Source organism: Bufo gargarizans, chromosome 2 (assembly GCF_014858855.1).
Source record: "Bufo gargarizans isolate SCDJY-AF-19 chromosome 2, ASM1485885v1, whole genome shotgun sequence".
Classification (NCBI taxonomy): domain Eukaryota; kingdom Metazoa; phylum Chordata; class Amphibia; order Anura; family Bufonidae; genus Bufo; species Bufo gargarizans.
Window position 1 is genome coordinate 197,453,555 of NC_058081.1, and position 24,249 is coordinate 197,477,803.

General features: G+C 48.0%; 1 protein-coding gene across 3 annotated transcripts in view; it reads left to right on the forward strand.

Annotated features, from left to right (window-relative positions):
* Nucleotides 1–202: 202 nt before the first annotated feature.
* The window catches only part of ULK3 (unc-51 like kinase 3), a 38,136-nt gene continuing 14,089 nt past the window's right edge, over nt 203–24,249 (forward strand). For 2 of the 3 annotated variants that reach the window (XM_044279872.1, XM_044279874.1), the window contains exons 1-9: nt 203–429; nt 3,115–3,255; nt 12,087–12,207; nt 13,545–13,649; nt 13,948–14,091; nt 15,147–15,229; nt 19,280–19,435; nt 19,768–19,873; nt 22,974–23,014. In XM_044279872.1, the coding sequence (XP_044135807.1) occupies nt 334–429; nt 3,115–3,255; nt 12,087–12,207; nt 13,545–13,649; nt 13,948–14,091; nt 15,147–15,229; nt 19,280–19,435; nt 19,768–19,873; nt 22,974–23,014 (993 nt within the window). In that variant the 5' untranslated portion in view covers nt 203–333. The remainder of the gene's footprint in view (nt 430–3,114; nt 3,256–12,086; nt 12,208–13,544; nt 13,650–13,947; nt 14,092–15,146; nt 15,230–19,279; nt 19,436–19,767; nt 19,874–22,973; nt 23,015–24,249) is intronic. The other variant, XM_044279873.1, reaches the window with a different exon arrangement.

The following is a 24,249-nucleotide window of genomic DNA, read 5'->3' on the forward strand; positions in this document are numbered from 1 at the left end:
GTTAATGCAGAATAGTGGCGCATGCAGTGCCTTGTATGAACCACCCCATCTATGTGACTCATGTACACACAGGAAGCACACTATACCTACAGTAGCTGCATTCCTTAGCTTGCTGTATGGAGATTCCTGTCAGCAGTTCAGCTTTTCCTCCACACGATGGCGCTAGTCTGCTGTGCGCCGCTTCCTGTTCCTTCCCCAGCAATAAGGAAGTGTACTGTAGGATGACAGTTCCACAACAACCTGGTGGTGCCCGGCGTGTCAGGCAGCCCTGTGCCCGGAGGGGGGCACGTAGACCGCGGTGCACGGACTGAGCCTGCCTCAGGTGGAGGCTACATGGCTAGCTGGGCTCCCCCTCGGCTGAATGACTTCATTCTGACTGATAAACTGGGCAGCGGCACCTATGCCACCGTATATAAGGCCTACAGGAAGGTAACTGCAGTATTGTCCCCATGCCCCCTGTGTGTCTGCGGTACCGCACGGTATGGTGTAGAATGTGCACAGGCCTATGAGGTTCAGGCTGAGCTGGAGGGAGTTCCTATCATAGCTACAGGTAACATGTATGGTCTCCCTGTATCTAGAAATCATGTAGCTATAGTTGCATATCAAGGAATTCCTTGGCCATCTTGTCACAAGTGACACAAAACGTAAAGGGGTTATCCTTTAATAAAACCAGACACCATATAGTACATGACAGTCTCTAACAAAGCTAGAACCAGCCCTGTACCTCACATGGATCCAGAGATCTCCACGTTCAGATCAAGCTGAGCGCTTAAAGGGAGTGTCCTTTCTCATGGGGAGTATCCTTTCTGCTGCAGCTCTCTCCCTATCTTAGTTTAGGGGCGTGTCGATGTGAGTTGGGGAGGATCCTGTCTGTTACGTATGAGAAAGGGGGCAATTCCCTCTAAAATTTGGAGGGAAGCAGAGAACCCCTTTGAATATGAGTGGTCTGATAAACGCATGATTTGTGGTCCAGAAGAAGGCATGGTTCTGATTCTCTTGAACATTGTTCACACACGGAGGTGATGGAACCGTGATCCACCTGGACAGAAAAACATTTAATATTGGTGCAGCAAAACAGCTGTGATTTTATTTTTTTTTTTGCAGCAGCAGCAGAAATGACCTAGCTTCTGGCAGAGGAACAGACTTCCGAAATTTACCGTATCCTGCATAGCAGCAGCATTTGTGTGGCCAAAAGCCTACAGATATATGCTGAAAAGCCCATGGGATCCCATTATAGTGTGTAGCTGTATCCCCCTATACTCCGGTAGCCTGATCCTCTGCCGGCTACAATATTATCACGCGGTTTTTCACGGCTACAGGCTGCTACCAGCAGATATTCAGTAAGGTCTAGAAAGTTATGGGGGAGATTTATCAAACTGGTGTAAAGGAAACTGGCTTAGTTGCCCATAGCAACCCTTTTCCAAAGGGCTCTGAAAAATGAAAGGTGGAATCTAATTGGTTGCTATGGGCAACTAAACCAGTTCTACTTTACACCAATTTGGTAAATCTCCCCCATAGTGTCAGAGCTGAGCTGTCCCTCTTCACATCTTTTCCACCTCAGGAGGAGCCTTGGGCTGAATGGTGCCACTATTAGGGGCCCCGTATGCCAGCACTATTTGCCTTCTGGTTAAATCGTCCCTGTAGGCATCCCATGTGACCCGGTAAGGAACGATGCTCCAGGAGGCTGAATATGAAGTAACGATCAACAGCAATTCTTTAGTGTGAAAAAAGAGGAGGAGCAGCAAATGTTCTAAAATAGCAAAAAAATAAATAAAAATACTCACCACTATAATCCCCCACGGATCCAGTGCAGCGATGCCAATCAGTACGGTACAGTATTGTAATACATGGCTGGCAGGCAGAAAACAAAGACCCACGGGGGACTGACGGCTCAGGAGGCATCTACTGACGGCACCTGATGAGGTGAGCGCTGTTTTTTTTTGTTTTTTTTTTATATTTTACAATATTATTGCCGCCCCCCCCCCCCTTTTTTAAACGTTAGAACAACCTTTTTAAAGGGGACCTGACATGCAAATTTTAGTAACTACTTGCATTGCCCATTTAACCCCTTAGTGACTAGCCTGTTTTGGGCCTTACTGACCAAACGTTTTTCTTCCTTTTTTCATCGTCACATTCCAAGAGCTATAACTTTTTTATTTTTCTATCTATATAGCTTTATGAGGGCTTTTTTTTTTTTTTTTTTTTGCAGGACCAGTTGTAGTTTTTAATGGCGCCATATTGGGGTGCACATAACTTTCATTAACTCATGTGAGACCCATCGGCATCGCTTAGTGTGGGCCACCATAAAAAGGAGACATGGGTGGTCACTAAGGGGTTAATAACTGTTCTGGAGCATCTATTATTTGAATTATTCCTGTTAGAAGTTAGGCCCCTTTCACACGAACGATACGGATTAGGTCCGGATGCGTTCAGGAAAACTCGCACCATTTCGCAAGCAAGTTCAGTCAGTTTTGTCTACGATTGCGTTCAGTGGTTCATTTTTTTTTCCGCACAGGTGAAATGCGCATTGATGCGTTTTTCACGCGTGCGACAAAAAAACGGATTGTTTGCAAACAACATCTCTTAGCAACCATCTGTGAAAAACGCATCGCATCCACACTTGCTTGCGGGTGCGATGCGTTTTTCACGCAGCCCTATTCACTTCTATGGGGCCAGAGTTGTGTGAAAGGTGCAGGCACAATGCGTTCGCATTGCACCCGCGTGGAAAACTTGCTCGTGTGAAAGGGGCCTTATGAAGGAATTGCCAGCAGTCTGCAGTAAAGGTCCTGCTGGGTGTAACCAGCAGTGGATGTGTCTGACTGTCCAATCATTTTTGGATTGGTCCTAGCACCAGTGATGAGGCATCATATTCTATCCTATAAGCAGTGCTTCTACGGGAGAATACCCCCATAAGGTAGTGCCGCACATGGCTGGTCTGCTGCACATTTTCCACTTGCCATGACCAGACGTTAGCTGTAAGTTAGAAGGAAACTGTGAAACGCGCTACAGTCAGTGTGTCGTTTATGGTGTTTCTCTCACCTGCTTGGGACTTAAAGGGGCGCTCATACATGACTTGCGTATTGTTACAGATCCTTTTTTTTTTTTCCTTTTTAGCACAACACACGTGAAGTAGTAGCCATTAAATGTGTGAGCAAAAAAAGCCTCAATAAAGCTTCTGTGGAGAACCTACTAACAGAAATTGAGATCCTGAAAACTGTCCGTCATCCACATATCCTTGAGCTGAAGGACTTCCAGGTCAGCCACTGCTGTCTTCTATGGCCTTCCATGTGAATGTTCTTGCTTGCCGTGTACAGGGTACATCGACTTTAAGGGCTCATGCACATGAACGTATTTTCTTTCCGTGACCGCTCCTTTTTTTTTGCGGACCGTATACGGAAACATTCATTTCAATGGGTCCGCAAAAAAAAATGGAAGGTACTCCATGTGCATTCTGTATGTTCGTATTTCTGTTCCGCCAAAAAAATAGAACATGTCCTATTCTTGTCTGCATTACGGACAAGGATAGTACTGTTCTATTAAGGTCCAGCTGTTCCGTTCTGCAAAATACGGAATGCACATGGACTTCATCCGTATTGTTTGCGGGCCGCAAAATACATACAGTCGTGTGCATGAGTCCTAAGGGTTTGCTGTGCAGAGGCTATACTGCTCACTGTAGCGCCACTGCCTTTTCACACAGCTGATCGGGGGTTCCAGAAGTCAGGAAGATCAGACATTCATCAGGTATCCTGAGGATAGGTCATCAGTATTTTAGTCTTGCAAAACTTCTTTTAGGCTACTTTCACACTTGCGGCAGGACGGATCCGACAGGCTGTTCACCATGTCGGATCCGTTCTTCCGCTATTTCGCCGTGCCGCCAGACCGCCATAATGACTATAATGGGGACGGGGGTGGAGCTCCGGCGCAGCATGGCGGTGCACGGCGAAAGCCACCGGACTAAAAAGTCGGACATGCAGGACTTTTTAGCCCGGCGGCTTTCGCCGTGCTGCGCCGGAGCTCCGTCCCCGTCCCCATTATAGTCAATGGTGACGGAGCGGCGGCACGGCGAAATAGCGGAAGGACGGATCCGACATGGTGAACAGCCTGTCGGATCCGTCCTGCCGCAAGTGTGAAAGTAGCCTAAATAGGAATAAATGGTGGCCTAATAATGGATAAGAAGTTGTTTAAGGGGTTAGCCAAACTAGCCAACCTGTTTTCTAAGGCCTATTGCGCGTAGGTGTCCCTTGCCCATGCTGCGGACCGCATATGCGTTCCGTGGGCATTCCGCATCACTTCAATGGGTCCGGAGATGCGGAATGTGCGGAACGGAAGAACGGAACCCTACGGAATCATTACAGAGTGCTTCTGTGGGGTTTCGTCCCATACTTCAGTTCCGCAAAAAGATAGAACATGTCTTTGTCTTTCTGTGGAACGAGCGGATCGTGGACCCATTAAAGTGAATGGGTCCACGATCCGCTGCGGCTGCCCCAAGGTTTTTTTTAGTTTTGTTTTGTTTTTTGCATTCCGGCCCGCAATTTGCAGGCCTCATCACGCATGTTTGGTACCCAAACCCGAACTTGTTCACAGAAGTTCGGGCTTGGGATCGGTGTTCTGTAGATTGCTATTATTTTCCCTTATAACCATGTTATAAGGGAAAATAATACATTCTGAATACAGAATGGATAGTAAAATAGCACTGTAGGGGTTAAAAAAATAAAAAATTTAACTCACCTTAGTCCACTTGATCGCGAAGCCCGGCATCTCCTTCTGTCTTTATCTTAGCTGTGTGCAGCAACAGGACCTGTGGTGACGTCACTCCGGTCATCACATGATCTTTTACCCTGGTGATGGATCATGTGATGACCGGAGTGATGTCACCACAAGTCCTGTTCCTCCACACAGAAGACAGACAGAAGAGATGCCGGGCTGCGCGATCAAGTAGATTAAGGTGAGTTCATTTTTTTATTTTTAACCCCTCCAGCGCTATTGTACTATGCATTCTGTATTCAGAATGCTATTATTTTCCCTTATAACCATGTTATAAGGGAAAATAATAATGATCTGGTCTCCATCCCGATCGTCTCCTAGCAACCGTGCGTGAAAATCGCACCGCATCCGCACTTGCTTGCGGATGCTTGCGATTTTCACACAACCCCATTCACTTCTATGGGGCCTGCGTTACGTGAAAAACGCACAAAATAGAGCATGCTGCGATTTTCACGCAAGGCACAAGTAATGCGTGAAAATCACCGCTCATGTGAACATCCCCATAGAAATGAATGGGTTGGGATTCGGTGTGGGTGCAATGCGTTCAACTCGCGCATCGCATCCGCGTGGAATACTCGCCCGTGTGAAAGGGGCCTAACAGAGATCCACAAGCGATCAGTTTATTCCCCCAGGCTGGTGTGGGTGATACTACATCCAATAACCCTCTCCGATTCTCCACTGTACATAACCCACCCCCACTTTTCTTTCAGTATTAAAACACCAGAAAAACTATTTAAATGTGGTATTGTTGTAATTGTACTGACCCAGAGAATGAAGCGAACAGCTCAGTTTTATCGCATAGGGATAAAACCCCTAAAATTTGGGTGGAATTACGCCTTTTTCCAATTCCACCTCATTCCAGCTTCCCACTACATTTCATGCAACATTAAATGGTGCCTTTAGAAAATACAATTTGTCCCACAAAAAATAAGTCCCCATATCTGAACGGAAAAATCAAAAAAAGTTATGGCTCTGGGAAACCAGGAAGTAAAAATAAATAAATGCGAAGATGTAAAATCTCAGGATGCTGAAGGGGTTAAGATGGATGTCCAGGTAGTACAATGGCTATACAGTGTAGTGTTTACAGTAGGGGGCTAAATGACTCTGCAAAGTTTTTTTTTTTTTTTTTGTTTTGTTTTTTTCTCGCCCATTTTCCTTGGGGGACACAGGAGACCTTGGGTATAGCCCATCTCCCTAGGAGGCGTGACACTAAGTGAAAACTGCTAAGCCCCTCCTCCACAGCTATACCCTCAGCTTGGAGAGAGAGACTGCCAGTTTTTGCTTAGTGTCCAAGGAGGCAAGACACTCCCTGCTCTGCAGGGCTGTTTTTTTTCTCTCATTATAATTTTTTCTTTTATTTTTTCTTCTTCTCTTCAGGAACAACAGAGACGCACTAGACTTCTCTGTTTCTCCCGGGGTCGCTGCGCCAGTGCCAGTCATCCGCACTGCTGCCTCCCCCACAGAAGGCAAACGTGGACCAGGGCAGCCTAATTCCCCTGCATCCCGCCAGCGCAAGGGTCGCCCGCATGCCAAGTCCCTCTTCCAGCGTCCTGCCACTACGGTGCCAGTAGCTGAAGGGGCGACCCTGCTGGAACGGACTGAGGGTGAAGACGGCTGATGGTGAGAGAGTGGCTTCTCCAGCCCTACGTCCCCCCCCCCCCCCTGTCTCCTACGTGACTGACCCCCATGCTCGGGCAGGCTGGCTCCTGGGTGTCTCCTGTCCTACAATCATCCTCTCCCTGAAATGGCTGATAATGGCTGGCTCCTGGGGTGTCCAAGGGCTGCAATCCATGCTCCTAGCTTCCCTCCCCTCCTGCCCCCTACCTCCATGGGACATTGGCGGTCACCTCAACGCTCCTCCGGTCTTGGGCATTGGCAGCCATGGTATAGCCGCTCTGCCTCTCTTCCTGTGGCAGGGCCGGGAGGCCCGCGCCAAACTACCCCCAAACCCTCCTCTGCCAGACCCTGCTATGGGGATTCACGGGCTCCCGGTCGCCTGACTCTTTCGGCCGCGGGGTGAGCTCTCGCGGCCAGCATGTACATGTGGGCGCCTTTGCACCGCTCCGGGTACCCCCCGCTACAAATTTAGGCCCCAGCTTTGCAGCCTAGTACTAGGCCGCAATTCCGGCCTCTCTTCTTCGGGCCCCCCGACTTTTCCGACCCGCGGGGTGGGCACCCGCGGTCGGCTTGTACATGCGGAAGCCTTCGCGCTGCTCCGTGTCTCTCTAGGTCCAGGCCGACCGCCTGTACATTCCGGTCGGCCGGGCGCCGCAAATTTAGGCCCCGGCTTTGCGGCCTACCAGGCCACAATTCCGACCCTTCTTCTCCGGGCCCCCTGACTCTTCCGGGCCCGTGGCCGGTTTGCACATGCGAACGCCTTTGCGCCGCTCCGGGTCTCTCCAGGCCCCGGTCGACCGCCGGTACTTCCCAGTCAACTGGGCACCGCAACTTTAAGCCCCAGCTTCGCGGCCTACTAGGCCGCGACTCCTGCCTTAATTGCAGGGCGAGCAAACGTCTCCCAGGCGCGAATTCTTCCCACCTGGAGGTTCCTCCTCCCCCCAGGGGATCGCTGCGCCGCCCCCAGGCGGGATCTCAATTAACCTGTTATGGAACCGACCATCTCCATGGGCCGGCTCCCATATAGAGGAGGCCCTCTGAGATCTGGGCCTTCCTCATAGGCCTATATGGTGGCCCCTTCCTACCTCTCAGAATCTGTGCCCTTAAAAAAAAAAACGTATCAAGTTTGTACGCTATGGCATTCTTGTTGGCTGCGCTGGATGCTGCAGCCTGATCTCGGTAGAGCTGGCCATGTGCATGATCCCCTTCCATAGGCGGCATGTTGCGCTGCCCGGACACGGCACTGGCTAAAGTACCTGCCCACTTCCATGGGCGGAATCTTGCACCCCGCCACAGAGTACAGTGTCGACCGGGTGCATGTCCCCTTTCTATAGGCGGAATTCCGCACTCACCGGTTACTGTACTGGCCTTGTGCATGACTCCCCCCTTCCTAGGCGGACTACTGCACTCTCGCTGGCTGCGGGCTGGCCATGTGCGTGACCCCCTTCCTTAGGCGGAATACTGCACTTTCACCGGCTACGGTGCTGGCCATGTACACGATTTCCATAGGTGGAATTCGGCACTCTCACGGGATCTGCTGACGGCCATGTGCATGCCCCCCCTTCCATAGGCGGAATACTGCACTCTCACTGGAGGTGCTGGCCACGTGTGTAACCTCCTTCCATAGGCGGAATTATGCGCACTCACTGGATTCGCTGTCAGCCATGTGCATGCCTCCTTTCCTTCGGCGGCATAATTCGCTCTCACTTCCTGTAGTTGTTCTCTCGCCGGTACGTTGCTGGCAATGGCATGACCCCCTTCCCTCGGCGGGGTGCTTGCACTCTCACTGGACTTGCACTCCCACTGGATGCGGTGCTGGCCATATGCATGACCGCCCCTCATTCCATAGGCGGAATTTTGCGCACTCGTGGGACTCAAGGCTGACCTTGTACATTCTGTGCTGGCCTCGTGCATGTCCCCCTTCATTGGTGGGGTAGTTGCACTCTCACGGGATACGGTGTTAGGTGGATTATTACACCATCACTTAATGCGATGGTATCCATGCGCATGTCCCCCTTCCCTAGGTGGACTTCCTGTGTTCCTACTGGATTCAGTGCGGCCAAGTGCATGACCCCCCCTTCTGGGCGGAATATGGTATGCCCTACTTCGATGAAATCGGTACTGGTCTTGAGCATCACCCCCTTCTTAGACGGGCCTTTACACTCTTGCCGAATGCAGTGACTGCCAGGTGCATATCTCCCTTTTCTAGGCGGACTGTTTGCGTTACATCGCATACTGTATTAGTCTTGTGCAGGACTCCCTTGCAGGCGGCATATTGCACTTCTGTAGATACTGTGGGGCTCTGTCGATGGCCCCCTTCCCAGAGTGAATATTTACAGTGGGTGAACATTCATGCGCGTTCTGTGCATTGTATGGGCCGTGTATGCCTTCTCCTTCCGTAGGTGGGTTGGCATTCTCACCGATTACGTGGCTGACCCTACGTATGTCCCCCTTCCTTTCGCAACATACGTGTTTCCCTTGGGTTACGATGCTAGCCGCATGCCTTACTCTCTTCTCCGGAGAGATCATTCTTCTTCCACCTGGTCCGGGCGCTGTCTACTTTCTATCTGCCTGCACCGAGCTAGGCGGTGCTCATTCTCGGGTTTGGACAGTATTTTGCGGTTCTGCTTGTGGCAGTATCGACCATGCTCGTTGGCCCTTCCACCCGTGGAGTGTTCATGGCTGCTGGATGTGTACCCATTGCATCCTCCTGCTGCTTTGCTTCCCTGCGCAAGCGGTCTCATAGACGAGAGGGCTGTCTGCAGCGCCCTTCGAATTCTAAGTTGGCTCTGGCGGGACTACGGTTCCCTCACATACTACCATTCCCTCCTCTTCGGATGTGGTGTGGTATCAGTCCTTCCTTTGGGCGCCCTCTGCACTTTAGTGCTGCTCTGCTGCCAGGTTTAGGTTGCTCTCCTTTGAAAGGTCACCCAACTTTTCTTGGGTGCTTCGGTTATGCCAGGTCCGGGGACCTCCACCTTGGGTTCTTCAGGGTGTTCGCCTTCTGCGAGGCGGTGAGCCGGGCGACACACAGAGTATCGGGTGTTCTGCCTTTGAGCTGTCCTACTCTGACTACTCTGTTACCCACTCCTCCTGCTCGACTGCTTCTTCTCGCCGACTCTGTTTTGGCTCCTGCTCAGAGCATATCCCTCTGATGTGGCTTCTGCCCTGGTCAGGCTTCAGAGGCTGTTCCTTCACAGCCCTCTCCTCGGGAGAGTATGGTTGTTGACTTGAATGGTTCCGGAGTTCCTGTTGTGACCTCGGTCTCCCTCGCTCACACTAGCTGTGCCCACTTGCCGTGCCTTCCGCGTTCTGTCCTCACGCTTAGGTGACAGATTGCGTTTTTCCGTTCTAAGCGGGGGTCCTGCTGTAAACTTACCTTCTCGGTAAGTTGACCCCTAGGCTTGAATCTGGGTCTCTACAGTGGTAACGGTAGCGCTTCCGGCACTTACCTTCTATTCCTTGCCATATTGGCCCTTAAATGGTAGGCCGTCGTCTCTCACTCACTGGACTGGTAGTCCGTTCGCTCGAGTCTGAGGTAGCGATGATGCCCTCAATTATACCTCATCCGTATCGAGGTTAGTTGCCTCTGCCTTACCTGCCGTTTTTATTTTGTTCCGCGACTACCATCTTCCTGTTGTACTGGGGGTAGCCGCATTGCGTTTCTACAGCAAGGCCATCTTCATCCCTTCCTGCTGTTGTCCCTGCTTGAGGACTACTCTTCGGTCAATGATTGTCCTTAAATCTCCCTCACCGGAATGGAAGATTCCCTTCCTCCGGTGGCACCATCGACATAGAACTTTAGCCTGACTTGTCCTGGCATCTGTCGGCTACTGGACGGACCCCTTTCGGTTCCTTCCGTCCGCTCTCCTGCTCCCCCACTCCGGGTGGCTACGGGACGAAGTTGCTCATGGGCCGATTGACCAGCTTTGCCGGACTCTTCCGCCCGTGCTACTGGTCTGCGCCTGATCAGGTCGGTTTTTTTCTTGCTTGCCTAGGCGATTTCCAGCGGGCTCGCTAGTTTTCGTTCTCGGCCGTGCTTCATCCAGGATCTATTGTCGGTCTTGGAGATCTTACCTGAGTTTCTGTGGGAAGCGGGGCGTTCCCCCCCACTCCGCCTTTCTCTCCCCACGGGTCGGTCCCTTCTCCAGTCGGCCTAGGACTGGGACTCTGTTCCTTGAAGGGTCATTGGTTCCTCGGTACCGTCCTGGGCACAATATATTGTGCTCTCGGCGCTCAAAGCTTCCCCCTTCGAGCCGTTACAGAAGATCTCTCTACTAGAGATGAGCGAACTTCTGTTTTAAGTTCGGCGTCTAAAGTTCGGCTTCCGGTTAGCGGAGAATCCCGATCTGGAACCGGATATGGATTCCGACTTCCGTTGTGGTCCGTGGTAGCGGAATCAATAATGGCCGATTATTGATTCCGCTACCACGGACCACAACGGAAGTCGGAATCCATATCCGGTTCCAGATCGGGATTCTCCGCTAACCGGAAGCCGAACTTTAGACGCCGAACTTAAAACAGAAGTTCGCTCATCTCTACTCTCTACGCCTTCTGTCCTGTAGGTCCTGTTCCTTGTGGCCATCATGTCTCTCAGACGGGTGTCTGAATTAGCGGCCTTTTTTTCTTGTTCCGAGCCTTTCGGTTCTTCCCCACGACAAGGCTGTTCTCCAGCCCGTTTTCTTCCTTCCTTCTGACGGTGGTATCTGCCTTTCTTCTCAACGAGGCCATCGTCCTTTCCACCCCTGGGAACGGACACTGCGCTGCTTGAACGTTGTTCGGGCCTTGAAGATTTCCTTGGAGATCATCGGCTCCTTTCGACGCTCGGACTCTTTTTGTGGTAACGGAAGGTCCGCACATAGGGTTGCTGGCCTCCAAGGTGGCTTTCGGCCGCTTCATCAATTGGTTACCGCATCGGGGCAAGGTTCCGTCTTTCGGGGTCGCCGCTCATTCCACCAGAGCGGTCGGTGCCTCTTGTGCCCATAGACATCGGGCTTCACCCGAACAATTGTGCACGGAGGCCACTGGTCTTTCTTGCATGCCTTTACCAAGTTCTACAGGGTGCATACTCGTGCATCGGCGGATGCTGCCTTGGGCCGCCTGATTTTTGCAGACGGCGGTTCTTGGAGCTGTGGTTCCTCCCCTCTTGGACTGCTCTCGAACGTTCCAAGGTCTCCTGTATCCCCCAAGGAAAATGGGCGAGAAAACAAGATAATTTACCAGTAAAATCTCTTTCTCGCTCTTCCTTTGGGGACACAGCACCCACCCATTCATTTGTTTTTTCTACATGGTTACAGACTTTGTTTACCCCGTTGGGTAGTTGGCTGGTTGGTTCCACATTGTTTGTCATTGCCTTTTCTCACTACTTGGACACACAACTGGCAGTCTCTCTCTCCAGGCTGAGGGTATAGCTGCTGGAGGAGGGGCTTAACAGTTTTCACTTAGTGTCACGCCTCCTAGGGAGCTGAGCTATACCCAAGGTCTCCTGTGTCCCCCAAGGAAGAGCGAGAAAGAGATTTTACTGGTAAGTTATACAAAAATCTTGTTTTTTTTATTGTGACAACCCCTTTTAAGCCAAAGAAAAAAACCAGCAAAGCAGGGGAAAAGCACCCTATTCTACTGAAGGTGAGATGTATTGTAGAGAAATATTGTGTGTTCACTTGCCGTTATTTTCTTACATGTGCTGGATGGATTGCTGAGCACAGTGGGACCGAGACTACATATTTCTGATCACAGAGTACTGTGCTGGGGGAGACCTTTCTCGATTTATCCGGACCCGGCGTATTCTTCCAGAGAAAGTTACTAAACTTTTCCTTCAGCAACTAGGTAGGTGAAGATCAAGCAAACGAGGAAGCTGTTTTTGCTTCTATCAACTATTCAGATCCTAGTGTAGTCTTTGGCGCCACCTTAGAGGACACACAAGTTCTTACATTACAGACCTGCGTTATGTGCGGGTCCATAATATACTTTTATTAGCTGAACTGTACCTACTGTAAGCAGTGACTTATAGAAATATGGTGCATTGGATTTTATATTTCCCATAATTCCAAACAGATATATGAAGATAGATATGACTGACTGATCATGGGTTTTCCACCCAAAACATGGAGCCTATCATGGTGCAGAGGACCTAGAAACTGGCTGAAACGTAAAGCAGGTTAAAATATTAATACAAACCAGCAAATCGAAAGTTGCAAAAATGGCAGTAACCTGGCTTCCTAAGCTGTCCTTGGGTGCATCTGCTTCTTTGCAGACTTGATCCGGCCTCTTGGTATGAGCAATGAGGCCTAGGGACTGCACTGGAGCCGACGAAGATGTTAGGATCCAGGGCAAGCGGCAGGTGACAGCTGTGTCCTTTGGCAGATTGGATCCATGAAAAACTCTGGCTTTGGATCATGAGCTTGATGGTGATGGCAAAACCACATCCAGTATAGAAATATAAAGCTTATGGAGTAAAATGTAGAGGCCCTAAAACTGATAGAGCAGAAGTTCATATACTAACGGCAGGCAGGACCTGGACTAGTTTCTGATGATATACTAATGGCAGGCAGGACCTGGACCAGTTTCTGATAATATACTAATGGCAGGCAGGACCTGGACTAGTTTCTGATAATATACTAACGGCAGGCAGGACCTGGACTAGTTTCTGATAATATACTAACGGCAGGCAGGACCTGGACTAGTTTCTGATAATATACTAACGGCAGGCAGGACCTGGACTAGTTTCTGATAATATACTAACGGCAGGCAGGACCTGGACTAGTTTCTGATAATATACTAACGGCAGGCAGGACCTGGACTAGTTTCTGATAATATACTAACGGCAGGCAGGACCTGGACTAGTTTCTGATAATATACTAACGGCAGGCAGGACCTGGACTAGTTTCTGATAATATACTAACGGCAGGCAGGACCTGGACTAGTTTCTGATAATATACTAACGGCAGGCAGGACCTGGACTAGTTTCTGATAATATACTAACGGCAGGCAGGACCTGGACTAGTTTCTGATAATATACTAATGGCAGGCAGGACCTGGACTAGTTTCTGATAATATACTAATGGCAGGCAGGACCTGGACTAGTTTCTGATAATATACTAACGGCAGGCAGGATTGATTAAAATATAAAGTAACTCATCTTTTCTTTTCTCCTTTTTTTTCAGCAAGCGCTTTGAGATTTCTTTATGAGAAAAATATTTCACACTTGGACCTTAAGCCTCAAAATATTCTTCTTAGTAGTCTTGATAGGCCGCACCTTAAGCTTGCTGGTGAGTAAGCTCATTCTCTACCCAACTCTCCCCAGATGGCATATGTTGGTAGAAAGAAGAATCTGACATTAGCTTATTCCCCACTGAAATAAACATGCATGCTTGGCCTGTGCATTTTTAAGAGAGAGTCGGGGGAGATAACGGTCATATAACATGTATAGCCTCATAACTTAATAAGTAGGCATGAGGAGGATTACTAGATGAATTCTGCTACAGTATTACAAGTTGTCATTATTTAGCCTATGCTGTTGAATTAGTAATTTTTGATTTGGTAATAAATGATTAATCTTTCCTGTAGATTTTGGGTTTGCCCAGCACATGACATGCCAGGATGAGCCTCAGTCACTACGAGGATCTCCTCTGTATATGGCTCCTGAGATTGTATGCAGGAAACACTATGACGCTCGAGTAGACCTCTGGTCTGTTGGGGTTATTCTGTATGGTAAGAAATCTCAGGCTAATAATGCAGCCCATTTTGTCATGCTGATTTTATACTATCTCTGTATCTGACATTTATGTACATTTATAACTTGTGCAATATACAGTTTTATTCACAGTTTCTATTTTGTTGATTTTCTTTTTCAAACATAGTAATAGACCTCAGATGAGTAGGAATTCATTAGCTTTAAAGGGGTTCTGCAGTTTTTTCAAACTGATGATCTATCCTCTGGATAGATCAGCATCTGATCGGCGGGGGTCCGACACCCGGAACCCCTGCCGATCATCTGTTTGAGAAGGCAGCAGCGCTGGCAGTAGTGCCGCGGCCTTCTTGCTTTTTACCGCAGTCCCAGGGACGTCACAACTAGTATCAACTAGCCTGAGCGGGGCTAAGCTCCATTCAAGTGAACAGAGCTTAGCCCCACCCAGACCAGTGATAATAGTCGTGACATCACTGGGCCAGCGGTAAACAGCGAGAAGGCCGCGACGCTACTGCCTTCTCAAACAGCTGATCGGCAGGAGTCCCGGAGGATAGATCATCAGTCTAAAAAAACTGCAGAACCCCTTTAAGTAAACTGATTTATGTTGTACTACTGTCTAGGCACCACCTGAATTAAAGGGGGGGGGGGGTCTATCTGATTCTCAGTTGTTGGACTGGGCAGTGGCTCTGCATCCTCTTCTTCAGCCTGTTTTCTGGTCTTAACCATCAGTCACATGGCCTTTGTGCAACTCTGCCCTGAGTAGCGGAGCAAGTGGGGAGCAGCAGCAGATGTTCATGTGCCACTAGCTGGAACAAACCCTCATAAGTGAAAAATTCTTGTTGATGAGACAAATTGTACTGATCAATTTACTCATCTCTACGGTCCTGGACAACCCCTTTAAAACTAGACGTATTCATTCTTTCTCAACATGCTGTTTATTGATGTAAAATTATGATTGCCTTAAGATGGTGTGCTAAGAATTCCATAGTAGCTGGAGAATGAAGTGTTTGTTCTAGATATATCTCTTGTTTTCATGTGTGCTCTGTGGATGTCATTAGTCACTTCTCTTTCACATTAGAGGCTTTATTTGGGAGAGCACCTTTTGCATCTAGGTCATTCTCAGAACTGGAAGAAAAAATAAGAAGCAACCAAAGTATTGAGGTAAGACATGTAAAGAGACTATACAGCACTCTAAAGGGTGTATTACATCGGCAGATGACTGCTAATGAGCATTCCTAGTAATGCTTGTTAGCAATCATCTGGCAGTGTAATACTGCTGCCGATGAATGAGCAAACTCTTTTTCATCGGGCAATCCAAATCTTTTGCCATGTTAAAAAAAATTGCCGTTTGCGGGCAGCAGATCGTGGTGTCTAATTACGATCTGCTGCTGGCAAAGAATGATTCAGTGTAGGGAAGAGCGATGGCATAACAATCGCTCCTCCCTATACTGAGGAGAAGATTGCCTGCATGTTATAGCGGCAGTCTCCTCTGCTTGCGAGCAGACGATTACCAGGAAGGAGCTCTTCCTTCCCGACAATTGCCTGTTAAATTGGCTGTGTAATACACCCATAATACTAGTGTGGTGGTGCCATTCAACATAACCCTACATGTAGTACTGTTGATTGCCTTTTGTATCATTGTGTTCATGTTTTGTGTGTGTCTGCACAATAGAAGCAGTGTAATTACCAGGTTTCAGGCACATTATAGCAGATACGCAGGGTTCAGAACTTTGAAATTTATACTGCCTGATATCCTGTACTCTGGCTTCTTTATCGCTAGGATCGGCCATCAATATTAGATCATCGGAGATCCGACAACCTGCTCCCCCATCTATCAGCTGTTTGGAAGTAACTCCCGTGACAGAAAGCTAGATTTTTGTACTTGCCGTAAAATCAGTTTCTCTTCCGTTCATTGGTGGACACAGGCTTTGACCATGGGTATAGCTGTTGCCGCTAGGAGGCGAACACTAAGCACACAAAGTGTAAGCTCCTCCCTCTTCAGCTATACCCTTCCTGCAGGGACCAAGCTAGATCAGTTAGGCTGGGTTCACACCTGAGCGTTCTGTAAGGAGCGCTCTGTATGCGCGATTGTACCAACGTTTACAATCGCGCATACAGAGACAAGCGAACTCCCATTGTCGCGCGTTCCCGAAAGTCTATGTACGGGAACGCGCGACAAAACGTTCAAGTGTGAACCAGGGCCATAGGGAAGCATTGGTTTTCATGTGTTGAGCGTTTTACAGCGCGTTTGAACGCGCTGTAAAACGCTCAGGTGTGAACCCAGCCTAAGTGCAAAAGCAGTAGGAGAAGCCACACAAGAAAATCATACTATGTACAAACTCAGAACCACACAGGCCTTAAAAGGCCCTTAAACAAAAGAATGGGTGGGAGCTGTGTCCTCCAATGAACGGAAGAGAAACAGATTTTACCGTATGTGCAAAAATCTAGTTTTCTCATCCATCTCATTGGGGGACACAGGCTTTGACCATGGGACGTTACAGAGCCGTCCCCAAGCGTGGGCATAACAAGCAACCCTCCCGTCAATCAAAGAACTGCCATCTGCAAAACTCTACACCCCAGAGACACGTCGGCAGACACAAAGGTGTGCATTCTATTCTATTAAACTTGGAAAAAGTATGCAAAGACAACTAAGTAGCCGCCTTGCACATCCGAAGGGTTGAAGCCCCGTGATGCATTGCCCAAGAGGCCCCCACTGCCCGAGCTGAATGAGCAGTCACCCGGAAGGGGCCTGGTCCTTAACACAGTGCGCTTCCACAATAGCCAAACAAATCCATCAGAAAAAGGATCGAGACACTCCCAGCTGAGGAAGTCTGCGATCCAGTTGTCGACGCCGGGTATGTGAACTGCCGACAGTGCCGGAACATGTTTCTCCGCCCAGCTGAGAATCGGCGCCGTCTCCCCCATGATTGCCGGGCTCCGGGTGTCGCCCTGGTGATTGATGTATGCCACCGCCGTGGAGTTGTCAGACTGAACCCGCACCGGACAACCCCTGTGATGGTCGGCTTAATGTCGCAGAGAGAGACGTATTGCCCTCAACTCCAGAACATTGATTGGAAGGGAGCGCTCCTCGCGTGACCATACTCCCTGAACAAGAGATTTTCCAACACGTCCCCCCCACCCCCCTCCAACCCCTGAGGCTTGTGTCCATTGTCCATTGTTAACACCTTCCAACGGAGAGGGAGGAACGAGCAACCCAACGTCAACTATCTGAGGGCCCGGCGCACTGGGGCAAGGAGACGCATTGGCCGATCCAAGGAGGCTGGGGAGCGATCCCAGCTGTACAGAATGGCTCACGGAAGCGTTCTGGTATGGAATTAAGCATAGGGAACTGCTTCGAAGGCAGAGACCATGTGCCCCAGAGCCCACATGCAGCGACGAATGGGAACCGGAGCTGGCTGTAACAAGGGGAGAATCTGAAGACTGAGAACGGATAGTTTTTCTGGAGGCAAGAGCACCTTGGCCTGACAAGTGTCCAGTACCATACCCAGATAAGTCAACCACTGCGATGGATAAAGACAACACTTCTGCCTGTTCAGGATCCATCCGAAGCGCTACAGGGTGTCTAGAACCATGTTCAAGCTGTCCGCCGTCCCCTGGATGGCATATGTTGGTAGAAAGAAGAATCTGACATTAGCTTATTCCCCACTGAAATAAACATGCATGCTTGGCCTGTGCATTTTTAAGAGAGAGTCGGGGGAGATAACGGTCATATAACATGTATAGCCTCATAACTTAATAAGTAGGCATGAGGAGGATTACTAGATCCATGCTAGGGGGATCATAGCCATCCCTTACAGGATGTTGTCTAAGTAAGGGATGGCTATGATCCCCCTAGCATGGAGCAGGGCCATGACTGCCGCCATAACCTTCGTAAAGACCCTGGGAGCCGTGGCCAGGCCGAACGGGAGGGCTACCTTTTGTAGCTGATTTAGCTTGGTCCTTGTAGGAAGGGTTTATCTGAAGAGGGAGAAGCTTACACTTTGTGTGCTTAGTGTCCGCCTCCTAGTGGCAACAGCTATAATCCATGGTCAAAGCCTGTCCCCCCTTCTTCATGAGACAGATGAGAAATAAGCCCTAGAAATGCACAGCTCCTGTGTAGTGGACGGAGCTGGATACTGCAGCGCTGCACCCAGTGCAGTGAATGGGAGCAGTACTGCAATAACCAGCTCCATCCACTACACATTGAAAAGAGCTGTTTTATTCCCAAACAGTTGATTGTCGGGAGTGCGGAGTGTCAGACCCCAGAGACATGATATTGATGACCTATCTTAGGCATAGGTGAGTTGTTAAATACTAGACCTAGAGAACCCCTTTAAGCTGGTCTTACACACTAGATGGATTTCAGCAGGATGAGCTTACCTCCTAATATGAAATTGAAAAAGACTATTCCGGCACTAATTTTTCTTCCCATAAAATCTTCCTCTTTATTAAATCACATCATATGCAGGAAACATTACCATTTATAACATTACCTATATACCTCCTAATATGTTTGGGGGCCGCCTGAATCTTCCCTGACAGTAGATCTTGTGGAGGAAGAAGGATCAGGCACATTGGATTTTAAAATACCTAATCTTTTTGTACATGGGATAAGTTTACTCCACTCTACCGGTTTAGGACACATGCACGCTCTGTTGAGCCAAGTGTGGCTGCATATAGAAAAAGCACAGTAAAACACTTCCATTCGATTAATACAACCGGTTGCATCCGTTCAGAACGTATCCGGTTGTATTATATCGAAAACTAAGATCTTTTTAGTGTCCAAAAAATATTCGGCACCATTGACTTACATGGGTTTTTGTTCCGGATCCAGCTTGTTCATTTTCCCATGCCGGACAGCAGTTTTGTGTCTGGTCACAGAACACAATAAACCGGAACGGAATGCATTCTGATGCATTTCATTCTAGTTTGTTCAGTTTTGTCTCCCCATTGATGATGAATGGGGACAAAACCGAAGCGTTTTTCTCCGGTTTTGAAATTCTCTGCCGGATCTCAAACCCGGAAAGGAAATCGCATATGTGAAAGCAGCCTTGCTTATTAAGTTTCCATGGATCCCTTTGGCGTGGATAATCTTGCATGAGACCAGCTTTACAGTAATCCAACTTTGTGTGCCTCTCTCAGGACATAATCCAATACACACCTCTGAGACTGACAGCTTTCTGAACCTCATTTTTGTTTCTACTTGTGTAGCTTCCAACAAGACCACGGGTTTCCCCAGAATGTCGTGATTTGCTCCAGCGGCTGTTGGTAAGAGACCCAGATCTCCGAATTTCATTCCCAGACTTCTTCAACCACCCATTTGTGGACTTGGCGCACATGCCATGCGCAGAATCTTTGCAGAAAGCTGTAAGTATCCTTGATTTTTTCTTTTACGTTTTTTTTTTTAAGAACAACTAACCCCATTTGGACTCAGCCATTTATGTTCTAAAAGGGGAGACCCAATGTTAAATTTTTCCATGATGGCATTTTTTTTTTTTAAACAAGCACATTAGGTCTTGTTTTCTTAAGGGCAAGTTGTATATATTTGTAGTACAGTTTGCCCCTCTGATACCAAATATATGGAGGTTATTCTATGTAATACTATACTATGTAATCGTTTTATACATATAGTTTATTTCAATTAAAAAATACATTTGTCCCTTTTTACTTTTAGCTGTTATTATTTATTTTATTTACAGGCTGCCTTTGTAGTGGAAGCAGTAGAGAAAGATGGAGCAGGAGAGCATTCAGCTGCCCTCACATTGTACTGCCGAGCTCTAGAATACTTCATCCCTGCCCTACACTGTAAGTATTTCTTTTACAATTATTTTTTTCTACTAAAATCAACTTAGGTTGTAGTTGCAGAAGCAGAGCAATTGCTTCTGTGTGCACACACTGATACAGAGAAAGCTGTCAATCGTCCTTTGTGGATGGGGTCATCAGGACTCTAACTGTCTCTCATGAGAGTCCTGGCAGGATTTACTCTTGCATTTTATTCCTTCTCCAAATCATATAAAGCTCTATATCACAGAGCTCAGCTTTTCTCCTTCTGTCATATGTTGCCCTCATTTATGGTAAGAAAAAGAGACCAGAGGTGGCCAAATGGTTGGAGTGGAAACAATGTCCACCCAACAGAACAATAGGTCACCTATGCAAATAACTCGGTATTAGCTCCCGAGTGAAACAAGCAAATAAACAAAGAACGGAGCTCATAATACCGTATGTAAAAATATGATTTTTATTATAATTAAAATATACCGTATTTTTCGCCGTATAAGACGCACTTTTTCTTCCCCCAAAATGGGGGAGAAATGCCCCTGCGTCTTATACGGCGAATGCAGTCAGTTTTACATTGCTGGCAGCGATGTAAAGAGAGCGAGGACTCGGGGAGGGACTGGGAGGAGGAGCTGGGGCCGGCAATAGCGGCGGGGCGGTGCAGTCACTGTACTAAAGGCCCGCCCCGCCGCTCCGGTGTACTAATAAAATATGTCATATTCAATGAATGGTTATTAAATATGCCCCTTTATGCCTAATAGTACCTTAAATCCTTAGCGCTTCAGTAGTATGCAGGCTGGGCGGGCGGCAGCGTAACTCCCTGATGTCACGTGCCTGCGCCGCCTACTTTATGAATGAAGCAGGCGGCGCAGGCAAGTGACGTCAGTGAGTGACGCGCCGCGCCGGCTGCCCGGCCTGCCGGCATTGTACTGAAGCGCTTCGGATTTAAGGTACTTTTAGGAATAAAGAGGCATATTTAATAACTATTAATTGAATAAGACATATTATATTAGTATACAGGAGCGGCGGGGGATCTGTGGATGGCACAGTTATGGGCTGGGAGGGTCTGTGGATGACACATGTATAACAGTGCCATCCACAGATCCCCCCCTGTAACAGTGCCAGCCACAGATCCCCCTGTAACAGTGAAAGCCACAGATCCCCCCATAACAGTGTCTGTCATCCACAGTTCCCCCCTAACAGTGTCCGTCATCCACAGTTCCCCCCATAACAGTGTCCGTCATCCACAGATCCCCCCATAAGTGTCCGTCATCCACAGATCCCCCCATAACAGTGTCAGTCATCCACAGATCCCCCCATAACAGTGTCCGTCATCTACAGATCCCCCCATAACAGTGTCCGTCATCCACAGATCCCCCCATAACAGTGTCCGTCATCCACAGATCCCCAGTGCCATCCACAGACCACCTAGTTCCAAACCCACAGCACACCTTTTGGTTAAAAATATTTTTTTTCTTATTTTCCTCCCCAAAAACCTAGGTGCGTCTTATACGCCGGTGCGTCTTATACGGCGAAAAATACGGTAATATATATATATAATATGCCGTTTAAAAAATGAAGGAGAGTGACCGAGAAGGCGCCATCCTGGTGCTGCACACGTATCAAAAGGAGATATAATAATGAATAACAAACGTATCCAGATGTAATATAATTGACAACTATTAGAAAATAGTTCATATAAGGAGAATATGGAAAAAGTGCTATAATGTCCAAACCGGAGGCAATCCACAATAATGACCAGTTGTCGAAAAAAACACCTATATCCAATGCCAATAAAGCCAAGAGACGGGGACTCGCCTGATAATTATGGTGTGCTGTACCAACCAGGATGGCACTACCCTGACGCGCGTTTCGGCGTGCCTTCGTCCGGGGGCACGCCGAAACGCACATCGGGGTAGCGCCATCCTGGTTGGTACAACACCCCATCATTATCAGGTGAGTCCCTGTCTCTTGGCTTTATTGGCATTGAATATAGGTGTTTTTTTATTTATTTATTTTTTTTTTACAAAAAACGTGTTCAAGAGGCCTTAGGCTCCATTCACACGTCCGTAATAATGGTTCCGCATCCGTTCCGCAAATTGCAGAACAGGTGTAGACCCATTCATTCTCTATGGGGATGAAATGGATGCGGAGAGCAATTGCTGACAAGAATAGGCATTTTTATCTCCTCTGCTAGCGATCAGCAGATTGTCGGGAAGGAACACTTCCTTCCCAACAATCTGCTAGATCATCGTCCCATATAAAGGTACCATAACAGTGAGGCTCATAAACTCTCTTAGTTGTATTTGTTAGTCAAATTTATTGGACACCTTTATTCTTGTACCCGATTTGGATGTATCTGGAAGCTCAGTGTCCTACATGTTGGTTGGATCCATCTGACTTTATATGTTTTGGGTATTCCATTAGGACGGTTTTGGAATGATGTCTTGTATTTAGTATGTCGTGCGTATTCCTTTGATTCCATTGACCTGTATTGTATGGTGGGTGTATAATCTCACTTTAGTGGAAGATATCTAAATTGTGTTGAAACGCATTCGCTATCAAGCTAGAAAGGTAATAGTGGTTCTGTGGCTCGATAAAGAGTCATCTTATGTATGAGAATTTATATATAGATTGAACATGACTATTAGACTGGTGGAAGACAGTGAGCACTTGAGGCTGAGTTGTATACACCTCCACTTACAGCACATGCAAGAATCCCATTGGCGGAACAAATTTCCTCTCCTGCACGAGATTTCACACAGCCAGGCGCTGACATCAAAGAGGAAAGGGGAGGCCTGTGAGAGTGAGGTGGGCAGGATAAAGGGAATGACTCCATGACTCCCTGCATCCAGCGATACGCCCCAATTACTCCAGCAAGTAGGTTTTGATGACGTCAGATACATTTTCAAAGTGGATTTTTCACAAAAAACGCCATATTTGTGAGCTTCAACCAAAGTAGTTTCTGAAAGAGTGCAGCTGGTATAGGGGGGCATGTACAGTAAATAGTTAATAGGTCTGTTCTGATGACGGGTTCTCTTTTTAATATAGTATTTAATTTTTTTTATTCAGTGAAGTTGTATCTGATAAAAAAAATATATATCTTAACTACTGTATTATTTTTTTGTAGATGAAACAGATGTTCGGCGAAAAGAAGCCATCCGTTCTAAGGTTTGTCCTCTGTGCCCATTGCCTTATCTTAGTGCATTCCTATTGTGCTTATCAAAGAATGATAAAATGCAATCTCGCTTTAGGATGCATTATGCAATATTACTAAAAAAAATAGATTTCTGTACTTGTCGTAAAATCTGTTGGTTATAACTATTGACAATAGGAGGCGACACTAAGCAAAAAAAGTGTTATCTCCTCCTATTTGCTATATCCCTCCTGCAGACACTGAGCTAATCAGTTTGTACCAACAACACCTGCGCAGGCACCCCACAGCAGAAAGTGGGCATACGAGACCCCAATGGCTAGCCGAGCAGGCAGTAACATTATGTGGAGAAAGTGCAACTACTCTCCCTGCGAAAGGGGAGAAGTAGAAAAGGCTGATGCAGCTCAGTAGGGAACCAGCATCTAGGCTGTCACCGTAGTAGAAGGTAGAGGCAATGCACTACCTGTAAAGGCTTGAAGCCCACGCCCTAGAAATCGGCAGGTTATACCATGCACCGAAAGCTGTACTAATATCCATGAGAAGTGAGCAAACCCACCAGCTGAAACCTGTCCTGGTATGGGCAGATGAACATACTATAGGGAATAAGAGTATAAGAGTACCTGACAGCCAGCGCCTCAGGAACCCTATACATATAAGGCCTGGAGGAGCTATCACACCCGGTAATGGCAGAACATGAGCACAGTGCCAGCTGTGATAAGGAAATGTAGGCAGTATCACAGCTACAACTAGCGAGAAGGTTTTTACCCCCTAGAAGGGGGACTATGAACAGAAATACTACCCCTGAAACAGAGTCCCACAGTAGGGGCACGGAACAAGAGTAGCCATAAAATCTATGGCCAGCGCAAGGCTGCCTCATAGTGGGGAGGCCATAGCCCAACTATGATTTCCAGGACCACAGGAGAGGCTCCCCCTGAGAATGAGGCCAAACAGCAGTAAACACCCAGAACATGGTGCTAGCGCCATCCTCCACTTGAGGAGCAAGGAAACTGACAAGCAGCGCATCTGTTCCACCTACTGACAGAGAATGGATGTCGATCGTGTTGAGTCCACATCCTGTCAGCTACTGTCCCATCTAAGAAAGATGGAAAATGCGATAGAGCATCACTCCGCTGACTGAAGAGGGAAACCCGACACAATCCACGGGTAGTGAAAAAGGGGGTCAGTCAGCACATCCCAAAGCGCAGGGGCAGGTTGCTATGGCTGAGAACAAGACTGTTAAACAAAACAAGCA